The following is a 27,265-nucleotide window of genomic DNA, read 5'->3' as shown; positions in this document are numbered from 1 at the left end:
AAAATAATTTTGCCAGAGTTTGTCCTTCACCTCAATTCACTTTGTGTTGATCCTGCTGGTGTTCACAGCTTGGCCACCCGAGGGCAGTATAAAACAGATAAATGGCTAAACATCCAATCTGAGTCATTCCTTTTTATTTTCTCTCCAAATTGAATCGCTGTCCGTTTTGCCTTGATTCGCCGCTGTTTGATGAGTAGAATCATTCTCCTTCTCATGCGTGTCGGCCCTCTGGGACTGCCGCCGCCTTTATTCTTCTTTTCATTCATGTGCATTGGTTGGAATCAAATATAAAACACACATCTGTTCAGGTGGCCTATTGTTATTGTTCTTATGATTGTGGCTGTCCCCTGAGGGGGCTGGAGTCTTGGAAGGAAGTCTGCCTGAGCGTTTGGCCTGTGATGGGAAATAATAGCGTAGCCGTGCAAAGAAGGAGAGACATACTATGTAATGAAATGTCATCCTGTGATGTCTACTTGTAGATTTTGCCCATACAATCAAAAGCAGACACATTGCATTTGTTGCCACCTTCCGTTCACCACATAATGTTTTTTTTTCTCCATAAATTATGCTGGAAAGATGATGAGATAGCACCCTGCTATCAATGTTTCCAAGGTGCAAATATGCACTGCAACGATATGCAGAGAAGCGATACTCCTAGATTGCCCATTCAAACAGTATCTAGATGTAGTAAAGATGATTTGTAATATAATCACACACTTGTCACATTCCCCCCTCATATGCACCGACATTTATAACCCCAATCATCCATCTAAGTCAATTTGCATTGTATATGCAAAAAAAGACCCCCCCCCCCCCTCCCGCTCACACACCCACAAAAAATCATTGCATTCCAAAGAAGGTTTTCTATCCACTGAAGTAGATTTAGTTCCAGAACTTCACCATCACTCACGACCAAAGGGATAAAGCCCCATCATTTGAAGCTAAATTCATGACCCCAATCACCCGTTCACATGTTTTGGCCAGCCTACACAAAACACACTCATCATCCCCTCTGTTCCTTTTGTCAACAGATCAATCTGCTGTGAGTGTATTTGTGTGTTTGCTTCTTTTCTTCCAGGCGATGATGCAGCAGTAATATCGCAACTTATTACACCTAGATTAAACTGCTATCTATCGATCCCAGGCTCAACGGACCGCCGACATCTAGCTGTGTGTGGAGAGAGAGCAAAAAAAGAACGGCGCCAGTCAACGGGTCAGCAGGAATCCACTGAAATATTGGAGATTGTACACCTTTTGTGCAACAGCTTTGTTAGTGGCGCTCAATACATTTTGTGTTGCAGTGATTGACATTTTCTTATCTTCTGTAGGGTCTGAACAAGGACACTCCATGATGAAACACCCACAGGGCTTCAAAAGTGAAGAATGTTGAAGGTAAAAATCCATTTTTCTGCCATCTCAGCACAGAAGAAACATTATTTTTTTCACCTCCCAAATCTTGCCAAGGCACGGATTTAACGCTGAAGTAAAATCACAGCGGAACATCCAAAAATGGATACTCATAGGAACTGCAACAAGAGTCCACGCACTGAATTACTTCGCCCATGAATTTGCAGCTAGGCTGAAAAAAAAAAATTATAAAATAGAAAAGATGAATCGTATTAATATACATGAAAAAAACACTTGGGTCTTCCATCCATTGAGTTTCTTAATAATGATAATCAGTTTCGTCACAAGGAAGTAAATTAGGTCAAAATTCAAAGTGCTTTTTTGATGTGCTGCTACAGAATGGCCAATTTGTCATTTCCAGCACGTAGCCTCCATAGGTGGTGTGTGTGTGTGTGACAAAAATTAATGACGCCGTGCTTCGTTTGGCATGCTGAAAAGCGGAACACAGTAATTGCATCCATATTTTCAGCACGATGTCTCTCACTGTGAAATGATTCATGGCGGGAGGCTATTTATAATCAACCCACTTGGACACCTATTGTCTGCGCAATAGGAAGGACCTGAGCCTTGTTGGCTATTTACATATTTATCTTGTACTTTTGACTAACTGACTAAAATGACACTACAAACTAGTGCAGCAACATTAGCATAATATCATAATTGGTGTATCAATATGAGAAAAACATCATAATGGGAGAGTTAAATCATGTTTAAAAGTTTGGAGGCAGTCATTTTTAAGTTTTGTTAAGTCAGTATGTACGGTACCAAATTTGATTATTACTTTTTATGAAGCGTAGAAAACAAAATCTAGAAGCCATCATTTTTCAATGTTTATTCATTTAAAAAAATTTCACTGATATGCCAAAAAAAGGTTCTTTCACAACAACGTACACTTTTCATATGCACACTATCTTCTTTAATTTAGGATTCCACGCACAAATTTGTTAGCATCATTGATGTATCACAAGCTCGTTTTATGCATGTTTGCCATGAGATGGCTGTTCTATTGCACATGCTAACATTTATTACATCTGACAGCTGTGAGTTCATAAGTGACAGCACAGCTTCTGATATTGATATTGGCCAAAACAAGGAGCTTGCCTCTGAATAATAAATCACATTCAATTAAGCAGCTGTGACGTGCCGCCCCGTGCAGCACAAATATTCCATGATGGCAAAAGACGGTGATGATTAGGAAACAAGAGGCCGTTAAGCATAACTATAGAATGCTTGAATATCTATGCGGCTGGGCAAAGCAACTTTTGGCTCCATTAAAGAATGTCTCGGAGCTGTCAAATTGTTGCAGCGGCCCAGATGACTTCCCGGGGCTTTCAATTTCAGGCTTTGATTTCCAGATTGAATTTGCAGGACTCCAATTCGTCTACGAGCAGGTGATGGCAATTGATTCTTACGGGAAGTCAACATTTCTGTGAATGGTTTTGAGTCCTGGCTAAAAATCATTTCATTCCTCTCTGGTGACTGACAAAGGGAACCATTTATTAGCAAGACACAGGAATAATTTATAATTCTGCACTCAGTTGTGTGGTTTCAAACATTTGTGTGGTTAAGGGCTATATAAAAAGACTTTGAGAACATCGTGGAGGGTTTCAATATGGACAGCTCCGAAAGACATACGTGTGATGATTACACCATATTAATTTATGATTTTTTTTTAATGCAGAGGCGAGCAGTAAGGGTCACCCTGGACAGAACATGGTGCTACAAGTTAATTGACTTATGTGTGTGAAGCTTTCCGCTCCAAAGATTTTTGTATTGATACCACCAGATTATCTTCTTAATGTAATTTGGAATGGTTTGGAAATCTTTTGAATCATTTATAGTCCTTGCCTGCCAAGGGATATCCCATGATGTGCTGAAAGCCTTGCTCCGCCTCGCCATTGCCATCAAACTTTCATCATGCTATGCCCTGTTACCTCTTTCACCCCTGCAAGTGGGATATGCAAGAGTCAAGTTCAAGTGCAAATTCATGAAGGATTGGTTCGATCTTGGAATACAGTCTAAAAACTTGGCTCTGCATGAATGAATAGAGCCTTTTGGTTCTTACTGACTGACTGACCAAATGGCCACGTTACAAACTGCATGACTGGCAGATGGATTGACTGACTAAATAGTCAACTCAGTCATTCAGTCTGCTGTGTCTGAAAATGATGAGTGACGGCATTTCTGCTGCGCTTGACAGATTCAAGGGGTGCAATCATACTTTTATGGGCCAGCTGACCTTTTGTCCGGCTATTGATTAAATCTATGTGCTCCACATATGGACCATAGCTGTACCTCCTATGTTATCCGATTTATAGTCTGTTGCTCATAAATACCATTGGTGTCCTCCACCGTGCAAGCCGAAGAAAAATCGAGATCCTCGATCACCAAAGCAGAAGGGGGGTCTCAGTGTGCCTGATTGTTATTTTCTGTGCTTTTATTTTGATTCTACTTTATGTGAGTGCTTGTATGACATAAAAGATACAGCAAATTGAATTTCGTCTCAGGGGGAATATTAAAGTTTCTCTTTCTTTTATCTTTATAAGTGGGACTTGGCATCAGAAGCATTTATTCATCTTCATCACAAAATAAGAGAGACTGACTTTCTGACTGCTGATCACATGATACATATTAACTTGATTTGTGCTTTTGGTGCTTAGCTGAAGTACACAGCAGAGAGTAAATTCTCCTCTTGAGATGAATAAACATTGGATCAACTAATAAAGTGACTGCAAGGCAGGTTTTTTTAAATCTGCAAAAATTCTGCCTTCATCTTTCCTGAGAGTGCCGCTAACATTGTGAATCCAGAGCGAGTGAGTATTGCCTGCGGGATAATGCTCGCTGTGAAATTAATGCACAAATGTAGGGAGGTGGGTCTCGTTGGGTGCTCACTGATCACATGGCGGTCACATGACACTTTTCTTAGTGGGAGTGGGAGTGGAGCATCTGATCCAACCGTGCATGCAGTTAGTCGACCTGCAGGAGCATCCGCCCTCCACCTCCTCTTCCTCTTCCTCTTCCTCGCCCTTCTTCCGCCTGCCTGCACGCTGCAGCTGACTTTCCCGCACACTTGTTTTTTTCCTCGCTCGCCACTTGTGCTCTTCATCTCACCAGTTGGGCGCGGGGGGGTGGCATCGCCCAGGCAAAGCATCTTCTATTTGCAAGGTAAGAGGAAAATAACTTTTTCTACGCTCAAACTGAACACAATGAACAAAGAAATATATGCAAATTCTGCAGCCTTTTAAATTTTTATTTTCAACTATAATAATGCATGATGCAGAGAATTATTTTCAGTGCTGTATAAACCAAATGTGTTATGCATAGAACTATATTTAATTCCCTTAATATGAAATCCTATCTACAAACTTTGGGGGTAAATAGTCCCACTGCAGTATAGTGATGCCACTTAAATATCAATATATCCATCCACAGGAAGATTACTGGCCCCTTTACTGGCAAATTCAATACATGCAATTTGCACTTTTATTGATTTTGTTCCACACCCAATATTCAATGCCTTGCAAAATGGCACTGGAGGAGAAGGAAGTAGGAGATCTCCAGCAACTTTTCCACATTTCTAGTTTTTGAGTTCTTATGTTTGAATGGCGAAATGCACAGACACTGCCTTGTGTTTGTTTGTGTTTGTCCGGCCCCCCACAGGCTGCATGCAATCAATGTGACCTTGCAAGCGCACCAGGCAGTCTGGACCCATCACCTTTCTTGAATGTCAAAGCTGCACACTTGCCCTTCTCACCATGTCAATACAACTAAACCTGATCTTATAACAACGTGTTCACTATGAAGCTTGTAGTTTGCTGTAGACTTGAATTTTTGCCAATATTGATTTTCTTATATTTGGGGGATTGGAAAACGAAGCAGTAGTATTGATGTGAAAGAAGAGTTTGATTCAAAGAATTTTTCACAACATGAATTTAGCCAAACAAAAACATGAACAGCACGTATACTGAAATAATGATGATCTTGTGTCACTTTGTGTGAAATCTGGGCCTGTTTAATTGATTATTTTGTCGCATGAGTGGCAACAGGTTGTAGCATCTGCCATCGAGTGGAAGCACATTTGATAGTTTTGCTTGTAATTTTATGTTGCTGACATACAGTAGATGGGTGATCCAATTCTTTGGAATATTTGTAACATTTTTGGAACACTTTGGGGGCTTTAATGTTTATTTAGTTATGCACATTTTGCTTTTTATTTGGCTTTTTGTTTTATGTGACACTTGATCCCCAAAAGTCTTGACTATTTCTTTATTTATTGTTTATCATGGAATTTGTGTCAAATTTCACCCTAGAACTTCTACAGTATTACATGCCAATCAAAAATGTTGGCTAAATTCTTGCAACATAACTTGACACTTTACGCCAATCATTTTGCAGTAGCTGTGCAAGTGTCATGCCCACAGATTAGCCTGCTCCACTGTCACGCCAGCGACAGGTATTACAAGTTAAGTGATTTCCAGAGGAAAGAAGTTTTCAGACACTAAGCTTCAGCTTGACGGCCTGCCTCATCCGGAGAGAGCAGGCAAAAATTCCCTTCCCCACCTCAGTGATCCATGAAATGACTGTTGGAAAAGAAACATGAAACTCATTGTGCTCCCTGAAAATTCCTTACCAATATCTGTGATAGCAGTTATATATTATATATATGCAGCAAAAAGCATGTGCATCACCTTGATGGCCTCTCATCCCTGTTTTTTATTTAATTTTTTTTAACCCTGGCAGCCTTCAAGCGTCTTTTGTCACCCTGCGAATTTATGATTGGCTTTTTGGATCATTCTTGTCCTCTCCCTTCTAGCCCCATGAGTAGAAGTGTCATGACTTCCTCAATTTTTTTATTCAATCAATTCCGGGGGTGTTTGCTAAGTGAAGGATGACCTAATGCTGTGTGATGGAATAAGAGGGCAAACAAGAGGCTAAATATGAATGGGATGAATATTTTATGCTGTCTGCAGAGCTGCGGTATAGTGCAATAATAAGCCAGAGCAGTTCCATTTAAAGGGCAATGGAAAACCAAAATGGCACTGCGCCAAGGGCTGATATATAATGCTCAATAGCGTGGCACCAGAAAAGAAGATAACGGATCAGACAATCTTTTATGTTTTTAACCAGAGGACAAGTATAAAAAGGTGATCACTGTTAAAAACAAAACAAAATTAATCCGCAAGCAATGCCATGCTGAGAATAGTGAAAATCGGCGAGTAATTGATGCCCAACCCCAAAAGGTTTGTAATTGCCTATAGCTGCTATGAGATGGCTGCAAGTACTCCCCCCTCCCCCCCACACACACAATTATACTAAATAAAGCTCACCCCCTCACTTTTTTCAATGAAGCTCTCCCCTCACTGAGCACAAAAACTGCCGAGGCAAAACTTTCAGCAAATAAAGGAGCATAACTTTCCTGTAAAAAACTTAGAATAGGCAAAATCATGAGTGCTGAACTGTAAAAAAAACTTGCAAATAGGCAAAATCACGAATGCTGAACTGCTGTTCACTATTTACAGCTTCAATTCAAATTTGCAGAGTCAACGCGGCTTCAATTGCAAATTTTTACATCCTACATTTGACTACGATTGTATATCACACATTTCTTACTATTTACTGTTGTGATTATTTTTGAGCTGCAATAAGTGGGAAAATGAATAATCTCGCTTACTGTGCAGCAAACCAACAAACATGGCTTGCAAGAATGAATTCAAGTCAGTTGTGGTAGCCTTGTTAGCCTTTTAGTATAACTGTTTGGTATTCTGTTGTGTTCCCAAATATCCAGTCTGATTGGGGAAAAAAATCCAAGTGTAACTCCAGGGCAGTGTGATTATTCCTGGCTTCCACTGCCGCCGAGGCACTTTAATGAATGCGCCGTTGCCCTTCGTCGCCAGTCTTCTTCACCACAAACGTGCGGTTTTCGCGGTCATGTCGCCTGTTTCATTCCCGGGAATCTATTATCTTGTGCATCGTCGCCTCGACACTGACAGAGCACCTTCTTAGAAATTCCTCCTCTTTCATTCCATTCTGCAGCGTTATTCAGAACATGATCACATGATGGAAGGGAACATGTGTGTGTGACTTGGAATGGAGTTAGGCCGGCAAGGCCCTGCTGAAGATTAGAATTCTTTTATATACGAGCCTTTGTGACTCAGTGGATCAGTGGAGAGCTAATGATCTTCTGCACTACTTTTATGACATGACTGCATCATGCATATATGCAGTTATTAGGAGGCACTGTGCCCAATACAGCTCTCCATTTTCACCTCTAGTTGCAATATAGATGATTGAAATGGCTATTTAAAACTCCTTCAGCTCAGATCAATAAAGCATGTAGCTCGCATCACATTTGCGCAGTCTTTTTTTAAATTATTTTGTATTGCAGAGAGTAAAATGGATTTATTGCTATGTTTGTGTCAAGGTTCATCTTTGTTGCCTTCACCAGCTCCGTTCAGACTTCAAATTCATCTTTTTCTGCTATGATACGTTAAATAATTTATGGGTTTCTTGCATGTGTTAAAACCCTTTAGACTCCCGTGAAGCTGAAAAGGACATGATGTAACTTTACTTGGGGTTTCTCAACCTCCTTAAATCAAAATGTCTTTGCCGTCGATTGTTTTGCAGCCCCGTCGGGTTTGAGGATCGGTTGAAATTTGCAAATAAATTGACTCTGAAACGCAAAATTTCCATTCAAGTCGAAGCACATCGCACATGCTAATTCAAAATGATTAACTGGCTGCTGTTTTTGCATGGAGGGAAAACAGGTTGTTACAATCATAGGGAATGTTTTCAATGCCTTGAATCTGCATTTCATTCAATGCATAAAAGTGTTTTTGCTCTCCAAGAAAACATTGTTCTGAAAACAAAAGAAGGAATGAAGAGAAATCCGTCTCATATGTTTCCAGGAATAATTGGCTCTTTAAAAGTAAATAATGCTGAGGGAGGTCTGCGATTTAACATTGAAAATATTCCAAGCCCGAGGTTGTGTGGGGTGACGCATGAGGCCACTGGGGCTGCTATGGTGGCAGTAATGACTTTGTGATGTCATTTATGCAAATTTGTGTTTGTTTTTTGTAATTGCAATGGTTTTCTTGTCTCTCTAATGACATCGCATCAACTGTAATTAGTTGTATTCTGTTTCCAATTAGGCCTTTTTTTTCCAATCTTAGTTTATGCAAATTATTTGATTTGTAGACTTGTATAAAAAATACTACTTTCACTAATGTTACTAACATTGCTAATAATTCAGTAGACTATAGAAATTATATTATTGGAGGATTAAAAAAATACTCACCAACGAGTTGTAAGGTTAAAGGAGGCGTTCCCCAAGGTTCACTCTTAGGTCCCATATTCATTAACAGATAAATGCATGGTTGGACTATAAAACCTCATTTATTATTTTCCCTCATGTGATGAATGAAGTCTACCTTACTATTCATTGAGCCCTTAAATCCAAAAATTGTGGGACCTTAAAGTCAACCTTGAGGGATGCCACATTTGATAATATTGCTCTCGTATGAGTATCAGTCCTTTCCTTAACTCCCAATATGAGATGTTTAATTGAATTAATATTCTGCAGAAAGCATGGCTTCAATTTGCATGCTTCTACTCCGGGTTAATTAGCTTACAATGTGAGTTGGTCCATTAGCCACTCAATTTGGACTGGAGTGAATTTGCTATAAGTTCTCTGGCAGTGAGTATTCCCACAAGCTCTTCAGTGTCAATCAAGTGAGCTTTTGTGCAGAAATTTGTCATGCAAAAGCAAACGGAATTAAGCTTCCTGGGAAGCCACAAGAGAGTTCAGCACTCTGGAGTTTGTGGCGCGCCCCCCCCCCCGCTACTCCACAAACTCTGGAGTGCTGATGTCCGGGGGCTCCGCGGACATCAATGACCCCACTAATGACAACCACCGTGCACTCTGTTGCTCATGAAACCTCCGAGCTTGTTCTCTCCTGGTGTGAGATTTGCGTCACAGCAGCCCACTTCTATTTTTATCTGCACCAAAAGAGAAGATTGGGGCAATCAGCGATCCATTTCTTTAAATGTAATTGGAAACGGGACACTTTTATCAAGAGTGCAGACATTTTTCATTTGCCGGCAGGAACAAATCTATGTTCCAATCAAAACAAAATGGACAGAATTCTGATTGATGAGTAATTGTATTTCAACCTTCTGATACCTGCATAGAAAAATGATTTGGGGGATATATGTACACTATTGTGTTCCCCCCCCCCCCCCCCCCTTCAAACTTATGTGGCATTTCTCCGGGTTCCTTTATCATACTTTTTGGTTACGAGCGTGCTGCACAAGTGGTATTTTTAGACCGCAATGCTTCGTGACGTCACAGCTTGAACCGAAAGGGGCTCACACAGATGACTAATGCTTCTGCCCGTTTCATCCCAGAAGAAAAACATGCTGAGTAAGCACTGCTGCTTGCAGATTTGACTCCAGACACGACGACCGACCGCATATCAAGGATGTATTCTTCATTTGTTTCCGAAATCCCAAAACTTGGATTGGTTGGCTGGGCCAATGGTGTTTTGTTACAGACCATAAATGTGTTTTCACTCGTGGAGGCAGCACTTCATACACTACACTGTGCATATGTACACACACTTATTTGTGCATTGAAGAAAACTCACTGCTGCTCTGCTTACATTTTGGCTTTGCCACGAGTGCAAGGGCGGTACACGCTTGGGAGATATCAGCGTCTGTGATAATCCCTCTGCATGATAGTGTTTCAAACATTGCATTTGAGAACGCCACTCATGTTACGGCTGGAGAAACTTGGTGTGGGAGGATTTATTATCCTCACTGTTACATCAAAGTAGGCAGCTAAAATATTGACTTAGATGTTTTATGGAGACCCAACTACCTTATTTGTATAGTAACATTTCCAGTCCTTTGAGATGTGAATTAGGCAGCACGCATTTGTGGACGTATTCATCTAAGCCGCAAGGTGATGTCAGCGTGAGTGGCAAGTTCAGACAGCGCTGTGATGCAGTGTAACGTCACGAGCGAGAGCAAGAGGAGTTTTGGACAACGTGGACGTCAGTGCATCGCTTTCAAGTCTGCAGGACTCATGAGTCATGCTTTTTTTTTTTTTAGGTCCATTGTAGGATTGCACACAGATCAGTATATCATTTTTTATACTTGAGCTTGCAATTCTTGTTGAAAGTTGTGACCAACGATGTAGGTCATTAGTATGACTGTTTTCCTGATAATAATTGACTAGTCTAACTCTTCCTTCTCCATATCTCTCATTCACACATATGAATTGTGTCCTACTTGTGCTAATTCATTCCTCTGGTTTCCAGCGCATGCCACCACCTTTCTCAAGGTTCCTCCACCTCTTTGGTGCTTTCATTTCCAAATAATTGCCAAATTCTTTTCCCCTTGAAAACCCCCCACCAGCTTTTCCATACTTATTTTCTCATTTATCTTAATGCATTTTGCCGTGTTTGAGAAGGACAAAAGCAGTGGGTTTGAATAGAAGCATAAAAGCTTCAGACGTACATCCGTCTATGTTCCCATTAACCAACACAATAGGAGCTGATTTTAGTGGCTCCACTTGAGCAATAATTGATAGTCACAAAGTGCACTCACGGCCTTTAAATCCCACGTTTGTGCACTCTGAGGTGGTGTGCCGCTTTGTGTATTTGCGTCATATTTAAACCAACATATTAATTATAGCGTGCAGATTTGTGCCAACATATGCTGCTGGTTTGAATTTATTCAAGTTATTGTGTGTTGATTTCGCTTGATCTATGCGGATGGAGGCGACTTGTATCAAATAAACTGATAAGAGCCATTTATTTGTTTTTTTGGTTGACTTATCACATCTCATCCCCTCAGGGGAGTCCAGTAAAAAAGCCAAGCAACACATGCTGATGTGTTTTTGTTTTATATGTATTCTTTGCTTTTTATTATCGGCAAGTGAGGTCACTTCCTGTGGCTTTTGAGATAACTGTTGTGACTTGTGGTGTGCTGCGTTAGATTATCGCTAAATGGCTGCTTAAAGAAATAAAATTTGTTTTGCTGGTGATGTGACCTTGACAAAGATTTATTCAGTGCATTGCTATTGTTGATTAATGTTAAGTGGCGTCATTTCAGCTCCTTTTTTTCATGTGAATTTTGTTTCTGGCATTTCCCCCGAGAACATTGATCAGCTAAACAAGCCCAAAAAAATTTTTGTTTTTGTCGTCACATATGTTTGTGTCCTTCATTTCATGCAGCATGTCTGATGACATTGTGTCAAGGATGTTTGTGGTCTCCCGTCAGGTCACCTTGTGTGCCCCGCCCTTCTTTAATTTCATGGTCGTCAGGAATTTTTATTGTCTGCGCTAGACGGCATTTAATCTAATTGATTATCTCAAATGTTGGGGAACGCCTTCTGAGGTTCAAGGACTCACACAATAGGAATGTTTTTCTACGTATAGGCTACTTCAAGAAATACAGCAGATGTCACGGGCTTTGATTTGTATAGCTACTTGTTGCTAGGCAGAATTTGTGATAAACGAATGCCCCAATGTCACTTTTTTATAAAATATAAATATAACATACAATCAACCTGTGTTCTTCACGGACAGATCTGCTGTAAATAGCAAAAAAAAAAAAAAATCTGACTAATTCACCCCTCTGCCACCCTTTATAAAAAAATGGATTCATAACTTTAAATGCCACACGATTGTGGCCATGCACTTGAAGAGGATCATAATCAATTATCAACACCATGCTTTTAGCATGTACACAATTATAAACTCATGTTGCATAAATAAATGGGTGCATTGAATAATGAAATAATTCGATACAAACAAAGCACAACCAAGGTCATGAATAGTATTGTCTAGCATCAGGAGAGAAGCACAAGCACACTTTTATTTGCACTTTTGACTATGCATGAGGTGCAGTCAAGGACGGCCAACAAAACAGAAGAGCTCACATGCAGCGAAAATACACCACAATTAATAATTAATATATATATTTTTTAAATCATACAACCTTGGGAATTGGCAATTGCAATCATTCAACAAAATTCTCAACGCTCATGGAAATGGGAATCCCTCTGCAGTCAGTTTATTTATTTATATGAAACAATTATTTCAGCATAAAACATGATTTGCTGAGTCTTTTCCTAAAAGGTCAACAAATCTTCATGCAATGACAGCTACTTTGTTGATTTACAAATAAAAAGCCTTAATGGAGTACTGGAATGCATTATTAAGTACATTTAAAAAAAAAGTGGCAACAGGAAATGACATTGGAGACATTTACGACCCTTGCCTTCCTCACACACACACACTAAATGCTATGGATGATTTTTTTCCCTCCCAACTCTCACTTAAAATGTATCATCTTTATTTGACATTTCCTCACGGAGGTGCTGCAGTTATCACATTAACATTGAGACAGCAGCATATCAGAGTGTGTCTATCTGTGTGTGTATTCATGTGTAAGACGCAGATAAACGTTCTTTGCTGGGTTATGTCATCCTCAAGATACTTGCCGACGTCATTAAAAAATATGATGACAACTCTGCATGATCATGAACACAATAGTATTATAATTTTTAAAGGATTTAGATTTGATTTCAGTTGGAATCTCCGAGTGCTCAAAAAGAAAACTTTTCCAACATTGTGTGTGATCGTCTGGAAATGTTTACCTTTGTGACTAGAATATCTTACTAAGACTTTTTCTGACTTTGAGGATACAGGACATTCCTGCGGTGAGCTCGGCACGCCGTCCTTCTCGTGATGTGCTTTTATGCGCTGAGCTGCTATTTTGTAGCAATGTGAGTGTGCGTGGGCACTTTTGTGGAGATTACCCCGACATTCACGCTGTGACGCATGCTGGACATCTCGCACGGCAGGAAGCTGAGCGGCAGAGCCTGCAGGTTAATTGCAGCTCCTTTTTATGGAGGCGGTAGAAGTGATATCGTGAAATAGAGCAAGAAGTCTTATAAAAAGCAATATCATCTTGAGGAAAAGTACAGAAATATTTATATATAATAAATTCTTACTAAATAATTCTGATCATATAAAAGTCATATATAAAGGAATCTAATCTTGAGGAAACAGTAAAACTATTCTGACAATATTCCAATTTTTTATTCTTACGCCCTGGAAAACGACAAATCAAACCATTTCATACAATTGTAACTTTTCTCTCTTCTCTGTCATTTAACATGGCAACTGGTGATGTGATTTTGCTTTTCCCTTATTCCGCAAATCCATGTGACACAATGACCACTGGCATAATAAATGGATGATTAGTAAAGTGGGCAGGGTAAGGTGAATGAATAAATGAATGCAGCAGCACCTCTGATCCTGTAAACGCTGATATTGTCTTGCTGCTAATTTAGATTAAATGTCATCCTTTGCTACCTTCCTTCATCGTGGACAAGAGCTTGTTTACCCCATCCATCATTGCAAGAAAAACACACCCCAGGTCTTGCTCTCTCCTGAGCTGAATGGCACTTTATCAGAAGCTGATGACCCACATCAGCCACCTTCTCATCATCTGCCTGCTGGCTTTGAAGCATGCATATGAGGAATTTTTCAAAAAAAGAAGCCTTAAGCTGTTTATTGCCACTCCCAATTGAAGTTTTGCGCATTGTCCATTAAATGGAAGCAAAAAGTATGCCGATAATTTTTGCATTCTATTTAATTGTGTCAGGGTTTCTTAAATATTATGCGTCTATTTCTTTTGTTGACGCTGCAGAGGATTCATGGCATTTGTATTAATTTGCATTTTAGAATGTCTCAATTTGATGAACCAGCGTGGGGCTTGAGCGCAAAGGCTCACGTGGTGGATTTTGTTCAACTGAGGTGCAGTGTGTTGCGTTTGTGTTGACTGAGGGTGGGATTTGTGCACAGGAGAGCTTCAGGTGGTCAGGAGCGATTATGTCCATTAGACATCGCGGCATCGCTCTCATGCGGATAAATCAAAGCCAATCCATCTGCAGAGTCATTAATCCCAGGATGTGGCCCCCTAGGGGTGCTCATCTTCCTCCTCCTCTTCCTCTTCTTCAACTCAGTAGTGGTTACATGAAATAATAAGCCTTCTCACTCTCCATTGGCACGATTCTCCTTTATTCCTCCTAATGGGCTTCGCTCCGGATTGCCTTACCCTCAGGAGGACGGGCCCCGCTGGCTTTTTTTGCTATTTCTTTTTCTTTAAAACGATTGTGTGTATTCTTTTTTCTCCCTCCTCTCTATCTGCACTCTGCATTGCTCTGAGGGCACAATCAGTGAATCACTTATTATACTGCCTCCATTTTTTTGGTGCCGCCACCCACCACTCTAATGGGCAGTGTGAAAACAGATAAAATTGAAATATAAGTCGTCCAGGACACATTGACACATTTACCCCTGGTCTCATATCCTCTTGCCGGTTTCAACAATCTACTTTGAACAAATATAGAATCGTTGATGAATCGAAATCTGAATTCGGTTTACACTGCTACATAGCGTACGTCAAATCTAATTCCATAATATGCCGCCGATTATTGTTGTTCTTTACACCGATGATATTGTTCATTTGCAATTTGACATTAACATCTTTGAGCTTTGGTGTCAAACTCGAGGCCCGGGGGCCAAATACGGCCCGCCGCATCATTTGATGTGGCCCGCAAAGACAAATTTTGTATCAACTTATTGTCATGACTAAAATTACAAATCGTCGTCACTTTTTAAAAATAGAGCAAACAACCTGTGACCTCCCATGGTATTTCATTATCCTGTCCATATCTTAAATGCGGCATAGTTCGTCGGCAGTGTATCCAGGTTTCCTCTGCGAGCACGACATGATCACCATCATTAAAGCCGATTCAGTCTTAACGCTCGTCATCTGGTCTCGCCCCCGCGCTCGCCGCTGGGCAGTCGTCATTGGCAGCGTGTGTCTGCTGGAGCGGCCGACTTTGTGCATGTCAATCATAAGTACTTCCTGGCTCGCCATTCCTCCGAGCACCGCCATTAGTTTGCTCTCGTTCCCACGAGTCGCCTCGTCACTCTAATGAATTTTTATTGACTGTGCCAAGCAAGCTGTGTTCTCAAGGGCGTGGGTTTGTCAGAGTTTTCGATCATGGGAACACTTCCAAAGAGGTTCCAGTAACAGTTTGGTTGGAGTCCATAAATGGTGATACTATCAATGACAAGAAGGGTGCGTTTTGTGTGGGAAGCTTCGTCACGCAAGGGTTGTCCAAAATGTCCATTTTTTTTAGGATAGGTTTATTAATTGGCAAACGTGGACAAAAAATTCTCACTAAACTTGCCGAAAGACCTCAGGACTCGCCAAATATTACATTAATGAAGAAGATTTGACAAAAGATCAAGATTTGCAATGTGCCTCATGTTCTGGCCAGACGATGCAGATCGTTAAAACCTGGACAGACTGTCTGCTGTCCCAGATGTCGTAGTCTATTATTAAGCCTCATCAATAAAACCCGGCAGCCTTATTTGCATTCAACATCTGAAGTATTTCAATCGCAACTGATGAAAGTCACAACTTTAAATTGAATTTCCGTCCACAGATGATGTTGAGAGTCCTTTTTAATAGGCTTGTAGAAGAGATCATATTAAAAGATGGCAGGCTCCTTTTGAAGCAGAGATGGGGGTCGGGGGTGGGGGAGGAAATTAAAATAAACCCCCTGGAAAGTTTGACAAAGATGGCAATGCAAACAGTGGCAACCGCTAGCGTGTTGTCCTTGCTAACTCGTTGGCACTCGGGCCCACGCATGCCTCTTAAATATGAAACGAGTCCCGCTCGGTCGATTCCCTGCGGGGAGGAAGTGTAAGAGTACGCCATTGGCTCATGCAGAGCTTTAAAAACACTTTAGATGAAGCTTCTGCAGCAGCGCTTGAAGATTAACATGCTGCTGTAGCCCTCTCTGCAGGCAAATGGCATCAGATGCAAATCTGCTGTGCATGCAGCAGGCAGCGAGTCGAGTGCAGGAGTAGGTTTGACCCATAGATATGTTGATCCACTTTTTCATTTCCAAGAGTCTGGAAATATTTGTGACCTAAATGCCCCGCCCCCAAATTAAGCAATCGTATTGAATAATTTGCGAATTGATTGAAAGTAGTAGGCAGAAGTGTTCATCAAAAATTAGCCAAGATATAAAATAATTATGACTCACGAGTTGTTCTACCGTCACTAAATTGGCATTAGTTGGTATTTTTATGCAATGTAACATATTTAATCATATTTTGTATATATTTGATGTCATATTTTTCGTGATTCTTTCATGTGCCACTCGAGGAAGTGTGCATATTAAGTCCAACCAATTTTTCCAGTCCCCATTGGCGGATGGTTGCCGGTCCATGAAAATCATGAACTTGTTTGAACCGGTCTGTGGCGTCCTGCATTTGGGTCATACACAAGCCCCTGTCAACAAGTCCTCTCTCGATGTGGATGGAACTTGTTAGTTGTTAGTCTAATGTGGTTATGTGAAACTGCTTCAGGGGGGGTTACTGAACCTCATTTCACAGTGCTCAGACTCTCATTAGCGCTCCCGTCCGCCTCCGCCTCCCTCCACCGCCAGTCAGGCTCGCCAAAGTTGAGGCTGAGGAGCACTTTAACCCTGCAGATAAAGACTAATTACACCAAAACTGCCCTTTTGCCTTCACTAAAGTAAATCACCACAATTTCAAATTTTTTTTTTAAGACACAGCGTGGAAAGGTACACTTGTTACACCAACAAGAAATGAAGTCAAGGCAATGGAAGAAATGTGACATTTTGGTGTCATTCTCAGCAGCGTGCCCGTGGGCACGATGGATGGCATTTGTACTCCTTGGTTTTAATTTACAAGCCTTTTTGTAGTTTCGTCACATTTCATTTATGACGACTCATCCTAAAAGATGAAACCACACTTGAAGTGATTTCATCTCAATTAAAATGACGAGATGAAGTCAATCTAACCTGATGGATCTAACCTGTGCTATGGTGAAAAAGGATCCAAGGTCACTGGGTCTTTCAAGGGCTGTGGCCCATCAAAGAAAAAACAATCCTTGACATTTTTTTTTACCCTTCCTGGAGAAAATTGTAACATTGCCCAGGGCCAAGGGCTTCCTGAACACAATGACGTTGTTTGATGCATTAACCAAATGTGCTTGAAATGTTAAACCACAAATAAATGCCACATTTTCCCCACTCATTACTGATAAGTTTATTCATTTAAAGGGAAGGTCAAGCCCAGAATTTTCCATATGTGCCTACACAGATTAATATTCCGTTTGTGGAATATGATTTAAGCAGTTGCAGAAAACTGTGAGAGCCGTGATTGGTTGTGACCTGGCAACTGGGCTGTCATTTTCACTTGACAGCAAGTGGCAAAATGAAATGCATTTCATACTCCAGGAATCGGAATTTTACAAAGACAAATTTGGGGTTGACTTTCCTTTTAACATGAGTAAATCAGAAATGTGTCGCAAATAATACTTTTAAATCCGATTCAGTTTACACAAGTAAAAGTACAAGAAACCCAACAGCCCCCAGACTTGTGTAAAAATGCAGGTTTTCTCATTATCAATTCATACGGTTCCCATTAAAATCACGTCAAATACAACCAACAGCGACCTTGATGAACGAATAGATGCATTCGGAATAAGCCTCTCACCTTGTGAGCAGGTTCCTTGGAGATCCCGGACACGGAGGCCAATTTTCACACGCACTGACTTGACAATTGGAAAGTGAAAGACAAATGATCCAGTCACACCTAATCAATGTCAAGATCAATTCTTAAGGGAAAGGTATTGTGGGACACATTCCTGCATCCCAACCTCTAAAACTTGTGATTTGATTTATGACCCATCTGGCCGGAGTCCAGTGGCATCTAATAGAATAACAAAAAAAAAAAAAGGTTGACTGAGGTTTGGAGTCAAGAGGGCGCCCAGCCGTTGGCGATGCTGATGCAAAGTGGGACGGAGGAGAATCAATGATCCACAGGGGACAATAACAGCTAACAGGTTTAGAGTCAGACCGCTGCAGTGCTCTTAAACTAACAAGGAGCCAGGAGACCAAAGACAACAAAGTGATACGAGAGCTATTTTTTTATGCTGCGAGTTGAAGTACATGTACGATAGAATTAAGGATTTCTAGCAATTACCTTTCATCATGCTCACTGGCAAAGGTTTGGTCCAAGATGCAAGCTTTCAGTTCACTGCGGCGTAGTCACTGTTTTCTTGATGACGGAAGTTCTTCTAATCTTAAAATCATTAAGACGTTCTTGGTGTCTTCTTTGTGGCTGCTCGATTAACTTTATCAAATCATCATCTCCTCCACTAGACAAGATCTTACACGGGGATCCAGACCAAGGACAGTTGACGGTCTTTCTGTGTCTGTCAATAGCTGTCAGCTTCTCACCAAGCTGTTTGCTGATAGTTGTGTAACTCCTTCCAGCTGTGATTTAGATTGAAAGGAAAGAAAATGATTTTGAAAAGCAGTGTGCATTATAAACATGACTTGGGTTTTATAGATTTGTGAACTTTGTAAATCGTATGGTCTTATTCTGCGCCAGAGGCGGATGAGCGCATGTTGGCGGATCTGAGAGAGGGAGGTCTGCTCTACGGTGGGGGTGATTTGATGGTCACTCCTCGCATAGATGTTTCTCTTAATGCAGGTGTCACTTTGACGTGAATTTCCCTGTGACCGGACAAACGAACGTCCATATTTTACTGTTTTTTACTACCTACGAGTATTTCTTGATGGCCAAGTGTTACAGCTGCTCATGATTGATTAGCTCAGTCTGAAGACTGAAGGCCGATATGCAAACACATCATTAGGTAAGCGCTTCATCATCAATAGCTCATTTACTGTGATGCAACATACTATTAAAGGCAAAGTGATTTTGCATATTTTATCGACAACCGGATACTTTTACATCTATTGTGGAGGAGAATAACTTCTAATGTTGTGTTCTTCAACAGCAATGCTGAAAGATATTTTGCTATTTCCGCTTACAGTGGTGTCAGCATGTGAGAACTGCTGTGAGGCCATCCATTCATTTCTTTTATCGACACTTACTGGATGACCTCGAAGGTCGCACGCAAATAGAATCACCAGGGAGCGCAATGGCTCCAATGATCCGTAGCTTTCATCGATGAAGAAGTCAGTGAATGTGGTATTCACATATCACAATAGAGGACACGTACGCACACACACACACACACACACACACACACGGAGACTCGCATATAACCAATGAGGGTGACAACAAGGGAGGAGGGAACAGAAAGAAAGTGAAGAAAAAAGAGGAGGGCGACGGTGGCAAGTGTCAGGTGTAGTCGTGTCACTTATAGTGAACAAAAATTTTCAAACCACCTAGGAGGCGTTACATCAGCATCTCAGCAGGATGTTTCAGAGGAGAAGGAGTTTCACATTTGGAGCATACGGAGGGTGAGATGAAAATAAGACACTGCCTCAGTTTAGCTTTAATATTTTTCAGGGAATGAGTCTTGGTGGCCTTTACTGCACTGACGCTTAAACCGCTTAAAGGTTGTTTTCATTAACTTAAACAAAACAAAGATTTCAGTTTTCTCATGTCTGCCTCAAGTTCATGTGGGCGGTTTAGCCGTAACAATTAATTGGCTTGTTTGCAAGTGAGCAGCACAAGCTCGTCTATTTCCCCCGCCCCCCCAAGCGTTCATTAGCACCAACTCACCTATTGTTCCCAAATGAGTTTTTAGACAATGTCTCTTTGTTGCAAGACTGTAACAAGTCATTGACTCTTCCGTTCCTCATTAGCATTTGTTAAATAAAGACTTTGGTTTACAAAAGAGATTATTTGTGCATTTGTCATTAAAACAACAATTTACTGGCTCATTGGCAACGAAAGAGCGCCAGCTTGTTCATTATGCTCGTTAGTACATTTAATGGAGAGCCGAGCATGCTCGGTGAACTTTGACTTCAGGCGCAACAATGTGGCCAGTGGATTAAATGTGCCCCTCTAGCGACTAATAATGGGTTCTTCCTTCTTTTATTTACCGATGAATGGTTAACTACAGTGAAGGACTTGCTGATGAAATGTGGATTATTTTTTTTTTTTTTGCATTTCCAACTTTTTTTTTTTTTTTTTGCGTTTCCAACTTGCAAAACCACATGATCTTGCTGCATGGCTATCAAACAATGCTGATGCTGCATGTTTATGCCAAGGACTGGCCACATTATTAGGCACACAAAATAAAGGCAAAGTTTTGTCAACTTTAAGTTTGAATGCCCTGTCACTTTTACCTGTTTTTACCATTTGGGAGCTTTTTACAATGCAAAACAACATGTCACCTCTGTCATGGTCGCCTAGTGGCTGTGTGATATTTACAGTCAACACCTAACACAAGCAGAAGGCCTACCGCCAGCAACAGCACACAAAATGTCACATAAACAAGTTTCGAAGTGAACACTCGTGCGTTTCCACTTCTTACATCATCCTGCGCGGTGTCATCTGATCTGTTGAAAACACACAGGCACAATTGGAGTCATGAAAAGGTGCAAAGATATAAAGATGGGCCCCACTGTGGGTGATTATTGCACTTACAATATAATGCATTTAAAGGACGTTATTTGTAAATGTCAACTGCTTCATGATTGGAAAAGTGCCACATGATTGCTCAGTGGATTGAAACGTCCGAGCGAGGAACTGGCACTTCCCAGAGCAGAGAGATGATATTGGATTAAAAGCCCCAAAACAAAATGTGTTTCAGGCAGATTAAATTGATCTCAGTCATGAATTGACAACATGTCTGATTTTGTTTATTGTTATTATTATTATTATTATTCTTCCCCCACCTATTCAAATGCTTAGTCATGCAGACTGGAGGATCTGTCATCTTCTTATGCTGGAACATTATTTTTGTGCAAAAAGGGAATTGTGTATATGCCTTCTGTGGTTATTTGTAAAAAGTATTATGATGACTATTTTTTGGAAAATGCATTTGGACAGAACAGAGAAACATAAGTATTTATTTAGGCAATACTGATACGCATATTTTAGATCTGATTTATTGGTACATTGTGTGTATTGGTACATAACGGGGGTTGCACAAGGACATTTCATTGGGATGTATTTTTTTTTAAGTGCAATGACAGTGAAGGTGAAACTAGATTACAGTAAAAAGCTCAAAACAAGTCTGCTTAAATATCCAATTTGCAGCTTTAGTGCTACCTGACCCCATGCAATGTTTTGTTTCTTATGTCCATTTTATGTAATTGTAAAATTTCTACTGCACTTGCTAAACGGCGTGGATTTTTTGTTTTATTTGAGAGTAGGAGAGTACTGGTATGTCATGGACCTGCAGTGGCTGTTCCTTCCCCATCTAACTATTACCACTGACTTACTTTTGGTTATTGCACGTAGCGTGACCTGAACCTGCACTGTGAGCCGTCATCTTTACCTCCAGTCACTTCCACACTCCCACACTCGGGCTTGGCAGCCGTCCTTTCCCATCCTTGACTCAATCCCAGCATGGATAGTTAGCGGCTGGCAGGCAGGCAGGCAGGCAGGGGAGGCACTAGGGCAGATAAGAAAAAAAAAATGGAGGATCAGTGGAGGGGGGTGATGCAGATAGATCGAGAGCTTCTCTGGGGGGCACTGAGAACAATATTGCTTATATTATTTTTGGAGAATCATTGAAACTCATTTTTGGAGCTAATCATTGTTTTACTCTGATATGAACGTCAAGTTGTTAGCTGTTAAATTGCTTTTGTATTCAAAGACTTTTGTCATCTTTTTCATTACAGAGTGGAAAAGAACGTCTCCAGGACAAGAACTCTCCTCTGGTAAGTCTTTACCATTCAATGCATTGTCGGTCACATAACTGTTTTAGACTTGGCCGCATTTATAAATTAGCATTTTCCCATCTGTTTAAGGCCACCCAGGTCATTTGGAAACATTTCCACATTGGAGTTGTCCACCCAATTTAGTGCTGATTAATGAAACTGGTGTCAAGGGCTTTTTTTTTTTTTTTTTTTTTTTTTTTTTTTCCCTTCCTTCCTAGGTGCCTTAGCTACGCTTCGCCCACATTAGATTGGATAGCCAGAAAAGCGTCACAATGTAGAGTTTTTCCAATTACTCGCTTCTGATCAGGGCTTGTTTGGATGAATTGCCTTGTAGGATTCACCCAAAATGGGAGCTTCAAAATAAAATGGTGGGTTTCCTGTTTAATTCTGGGCATGGGTCTAGGAGTCGTTTTCATACATCCTATTACGATAAACCTAATTTGAGATCACTTTGTGAAATTGTCAACTGCTTGTAAACCTTAGTATCGACTTCCTGTTCATTTTCGGGACGACTTCTTTAAACTTTTTCACGCTTTCTCTTACGATAGACATGTCCGTCGAAATAAGACTCCAGGGTCTTGCCAAATTTAGCCCTTGCGATGCAAAATGAGTCAGTGGTACGGGACTTGATGTTCTGTTGGGAACAGAGCCTCCCAGCATGGAGTTGGGATAGTGTGACTTAACATGGCCACCAGAGCAGATGGAGGAGAGTTAATAATACCAGCTGGCTTTGGAACATCTTCAGGCTTTTTGGATATCTCCACCCGTACCAACAATAACATCATTGCAATATTGACTTCAGTTAAGGTTGAGTCCAATGAAGGTTTTGGTAGTTATCTATCTTTGTGGGATTAATCAATCAATCAGCGGGCCCTGCAATCAACTGTCTTTGTATAAACCTTTTTTTTTTAATAATGGGAAACCCTTTAAGTGTGACCAACATGCAAAATGAATTCAATCTAGAAGGGGCAAATATTTTGACACCACTTTCGTAGTTTAAAAAACACAAAGACAACAAATGACATAAACATTACGATTCTGGAGGCGGACTTGGCACATGTTGCCTTGAAAAAAACAGATTTGATCCTATCTTGTCATACCTCGAGTCTCATTGATTTTTAACGTTATCTGCTATGTGGCAGGCTGATCAGATAAATAAATGTTCACTCCTTGGTGAAGCATCATGTGGTTGCTTGCCCAAGGTCATTCCTGTTTGTTGTTTTCCCAGCAATCATGAACAATTGTATGTTTGTTCCCATGAGGGTGGTCCATGTTGAAGTAGACTAGTCTGAAGACCTTCCAGACTGGATTTGTATACAAAAGAGTGTAGGTGGTGGACTAGTCACAGTTGATTATGTTCAACATGTTTCATAAAAATGAGGATGAGGGGCGCCGGGGGCATTTGCTTGCTCGTCACAATGCACTGCTCCTGATTAGAATCATTGAGTCATTATGTACTGTCGCTGTCGGCGCTCTTATAAAAAGCCTTAATATCATCCTTCCAGTTTTTTTTAATCGTTTAATTCAGGCAATTTGGAGATTAGTGCAGCAGTTCATTTTTCAGATAATCTGCAATCTTCTCTTTTATTAAAGATGTATCACGTAGCCGGGAGGTTCGCTGTGGGGAACTTTGAAGTATTCAAGATCCAAATTTGGGCAGGTGTCAATTAGGTGGGTGTTTTGTGATCATAGTTTGGGGTATTTTTCGGGTTCTACACATCTTTATTTTTGTCCATTTTACCTGTACTTTTACGTGTTACATGACTCAACTGGTTGGGACTTTCCATCATGTTTTGGTTGCGTGCTGAGTGTCTGGCCAATTAAGACGCTCATTATATTGATTGCCATCGACGCTGTGCCAGCAGGAGGAAGAGGAGGAGGCCGCTGTCGTAAAATGCCGTGACATTTCTTTTGTTCTTGTCATTCCGGCTGCGGAATAATGCTCTCCAGCAACTGTTCCACCATTTATGAGCTTGATGCGAGACAATTCCAATGACTGTATTTCCGCATGCAAATGAATGCAACAATCATGTTGACGATAATCTTACAATTGGAGACAATTGCTCCTCAATGAGTTTCTTTTGGCTCATTATAATTAAGTGAGTTGGTGAATTTTCTGCTTAAGCGAGTTTTGTTCTTATGGTACATGTCAAAGCAAGAGGTTGAATAAATTAATGGACCTTTTAGCCAATCAGAAGCAAGAAAGCCATTTAGGGGAATGGCGCAATATATGATATTGCAGTGGAGGTTTGTCTGAATGTCCCACTTTGCAAAATTAATACAACCCCACAACCTTTAACGTACGGATTAAAAATATACTTTTTCTCAAAAAGCATAGTTTGAGTGCCCGTCAGTGTTAAATGAGAAGAAAGAGCAGAATTAAAGAACCAACGTATTGTGCACTTCTCCGGCATGTTGCTAATGGCTCCTCTCCATCTTAATATCGACTCCATTGTCCTAAGGAGAAAACAAATAAGACAAAAGGCCCTGAAAAAAAACATTAAAAGCCTAAAAATCAGTTAATTAAAATGTAGTGCGTATAAAAGCCAAATGACAAATTATACCTAAATAAATGATTAACCATAATTCCTGGAAAATAAATGCAAATGTATTGGACTTCAGTTAAGTTCAACTGTACAGCTCCGACATTGAACAAAGAGAAAATGCAATCGCTAATGAAGCAGAGAGGAAGGAACACACGATAACTAACAGCTGTGCTCACAATGAGCGCTCAAATGTATGCATTAGCATGCATGCACTATCCCGTGAGAGACAAGAAGCATCTTTTTCTATGTTTAATCTGCTGCAATGGTACACAATTGCAACACAATGACTAATATATTGTTAAAATGATTAAAATATAGCCTGGTGGTCCGTTACTGTTATTAATATTTTTATTTGTTGTTAGCATTGTGGTTGTAGTTTGAAATGTGTTTTTCATTGGATAATAATACACTTGCATTGGCGCTAATAAGATTGTGCAGGCCTACGTACCTAATGTTGTGGCCCGGGTGATTAATGTAGTCCTTTGGGGACCTTTGCGGTTGGATACAGATCTTGGTAGCTGGTGACAGAACCGCAAAAGGTCTGTATTAATCAAATGAAATGAGTGGGGAAGTGGTTGGAACACCTGCCTTGCAGTTTTGTGGGTCTCGATTTGAATATGCACGTTCGTGCTTTCTCAAACAAAAGCGTGAAGATTAGGTTCACTGCAGATGACACATTGGTGCATATCCGGTTGTAAATGCTTTTTGACGCAAGCCCTGTGATTGGCTGCCGACCAGTCGAAGCTGTCCTGTCGACCCGAGTCAGCTGGAATAGACTCCTTCTCACCCTAGTAAAAAACAAGTGCTATAAAACTGGATTGAAGGATGGAAATCAGAGGCTTGAAATGGACAGGAATGTTGTGTTGACTCTTTAAAGCCCTGCAGGCTTGGACGCGAGTTGTTAACCACAATGTTAGTGTTGTGCATTCATTCCAACTGAGCTACTGTAACGTTATACCCACTCCAGGGTGAGGGGAGCACCATCAGGCCGCCACTGCAAATCTTGCCTCGCATTCCCTTGTGAGTTACTTTCTACTTAGGCCTGCAGCCCAGCTCATCGATTGGGCTCGGCTGTCTATTGTGTTTATTTCCAGCAGCTCAGCACTCAGAAGAACCACGGTGCAAGAAAAACGTCCAGCTTGTAGATAGGCTTATTTGAAACTGTCAGTTTTCGGATGTATGCTATATAATGAGGTAGTAGGATGATACAGTGATTAAATTCAGTTCAGCCAGTTTTCACTCTGTTTTGACTGGTGTGCCTCAGGACTCTGTCCTGGGGCATTTTGTGTTCATTATCTGCACTCTCCCCCTCGGCAGTACTGTGCGTTCAGGGATTTCAGCAAAAAAAAAATTATGGCTAACATTATCCATCCGAATTGAGATGTTTAAGTTTTAAATTGATAGGTTGAATTATTTCTTTTTCTTTTTAGTGCTTGAGTAGCCGGAAAGTCACTAGCAAAATTTATTTCAGAATGAGAACATGCTGATGATGCATTTTTGTACATTTTTTAATCTTCTTCAGTAATATTATCACTTAATCAATATTAATATTTTTTATTATTGAATGATTATTTAATATAATTAACGTCAAAACTCTGCACAGGAAGGCCGAAGCCCAGATTTGAATCCACTATTTGTGCAAACCAGTGGTCCAAAATTCAGTTTTAACACATGACAAAGGGATGAAGCATGTGTGGGTGGAGAGAGGCAGGCGAGTAGCATATTGAGCTGCGGTGAATAAGCACCAGCACCTTGTGTTGCCTCCCACCCAAAAAAGAAAAAAAAAAAAACTGAGCAGTCCTCATTTTATGTTTGAAGATGCTGCCACATTGGCACACTGGACTGCTTCCTGCTATCAATGCCAGTCTGATGAATGCTAACAATTTGCTTTTTTAACCTATCTGGAGACTTCGTGAAGAAAGGGAAGCTTTTGTGCTCTTCCTAAATATCAATTCATGAAGAGAAATTGCAAAAAAAAAGTGGGAGGCTCTGAAAGGCGGGCCAGGAGGGAGGGAGGGAGGGAGGGAGGGATGGATGAGGGAGAGTGAGGGAAAAGAAAGGGCGGGTGATGCTCTCAGTATCCTGTGAGACAGCAGGAGCGGCTCATCGCGCAGCAGCAGGTGTTGAACCACCGACAAGTCGGACGCGGAAACAAAGCAAGCGATAAGTTGGCGGAGGCTTAAAATGATGCAGTGCTGCGTGCAGGTGAGTGAGGCTTAAAATGAGCGTTGGTGTCTTTTCCAACTTTCTTGTCACGTCTGCTTATTAAGCAGCTCATAGGGTTGCTGGGTCAGAGTTCATAAAGAAATGACAGCTAAATTAAGATCAGGGTTCATCCAAGGTCGCTAATAGTCTCCAGTCGTGCTCAAAATCTTTCTGGCAAGAAAAGCTGTTTGCAACACGTTAGGAACCCTGATGAAAAAAACATTCACTATGTGCAACTAGTCATACCTTTGACTCAGAAGCAAATTAGTTGATGCTCTTTAAGATTTCGGTTCTTAGGAAGTTGAAGGGACATGCAGCACGAGAGCTTGATGCAATG

At 40.8% G+C, this 27,265-nt stretch overlaps 1 protein-coding gene across 6 annotated transcripts in view; it reads left to right on the top strand.

The window, feature by feature from the left end:
- Positions 1-27,265, top strand: part of rap1gapb (RAP1 GTPase activating protein b) — a 54,886-nt gene that overhangs the window by 1,114 nt on the left and 26,507 nt on the right. For 2 of the 6 annotated variants that reach the window (XM_088389922.1, XM_088389919.1), the window contains exons 1-2: positions 19,669-19,801; positions 22,139-22,177. In XM_088389922.1, the coding sequence (XP_088246048.1) occupies positions 19,758-19,801; positions 22,139-22,177 (83 nt within the window). In that variant the 5' untranslated portion in view covers positions 19,669-19,757. Of the gene's footprint in view, positions 1-1,144; positions 1,214-1,328; positions 1,393-19,666; positions 19,802-22,138; positions 22,178-26,773; positions 26,929-27,265 lie in introns of those variants that run through there. The other 4 variants (XM_088389924.1, XM_088389921.1, XM_088389918.1 and 1 more) reach the window with 4 other exon arrangements.

Source organism: Syngnathus floridae, chromosome 11, assembly GCF_059516105.1.
Source record: "Syngnathus floridae isolate MCC-2025c chromosome 11, RoL_Sflo_1.0, whole genome shotgun sequence".
NCBI lineage: Eukaryota > Metazoa > Chordata > Actinopteri > Syngnathiformes > Syngnathidae > Syngnathus > Syngnathus floridae.
This window is presented reverse-complemented; position numbering and strand designations above follow the sequence as displayed.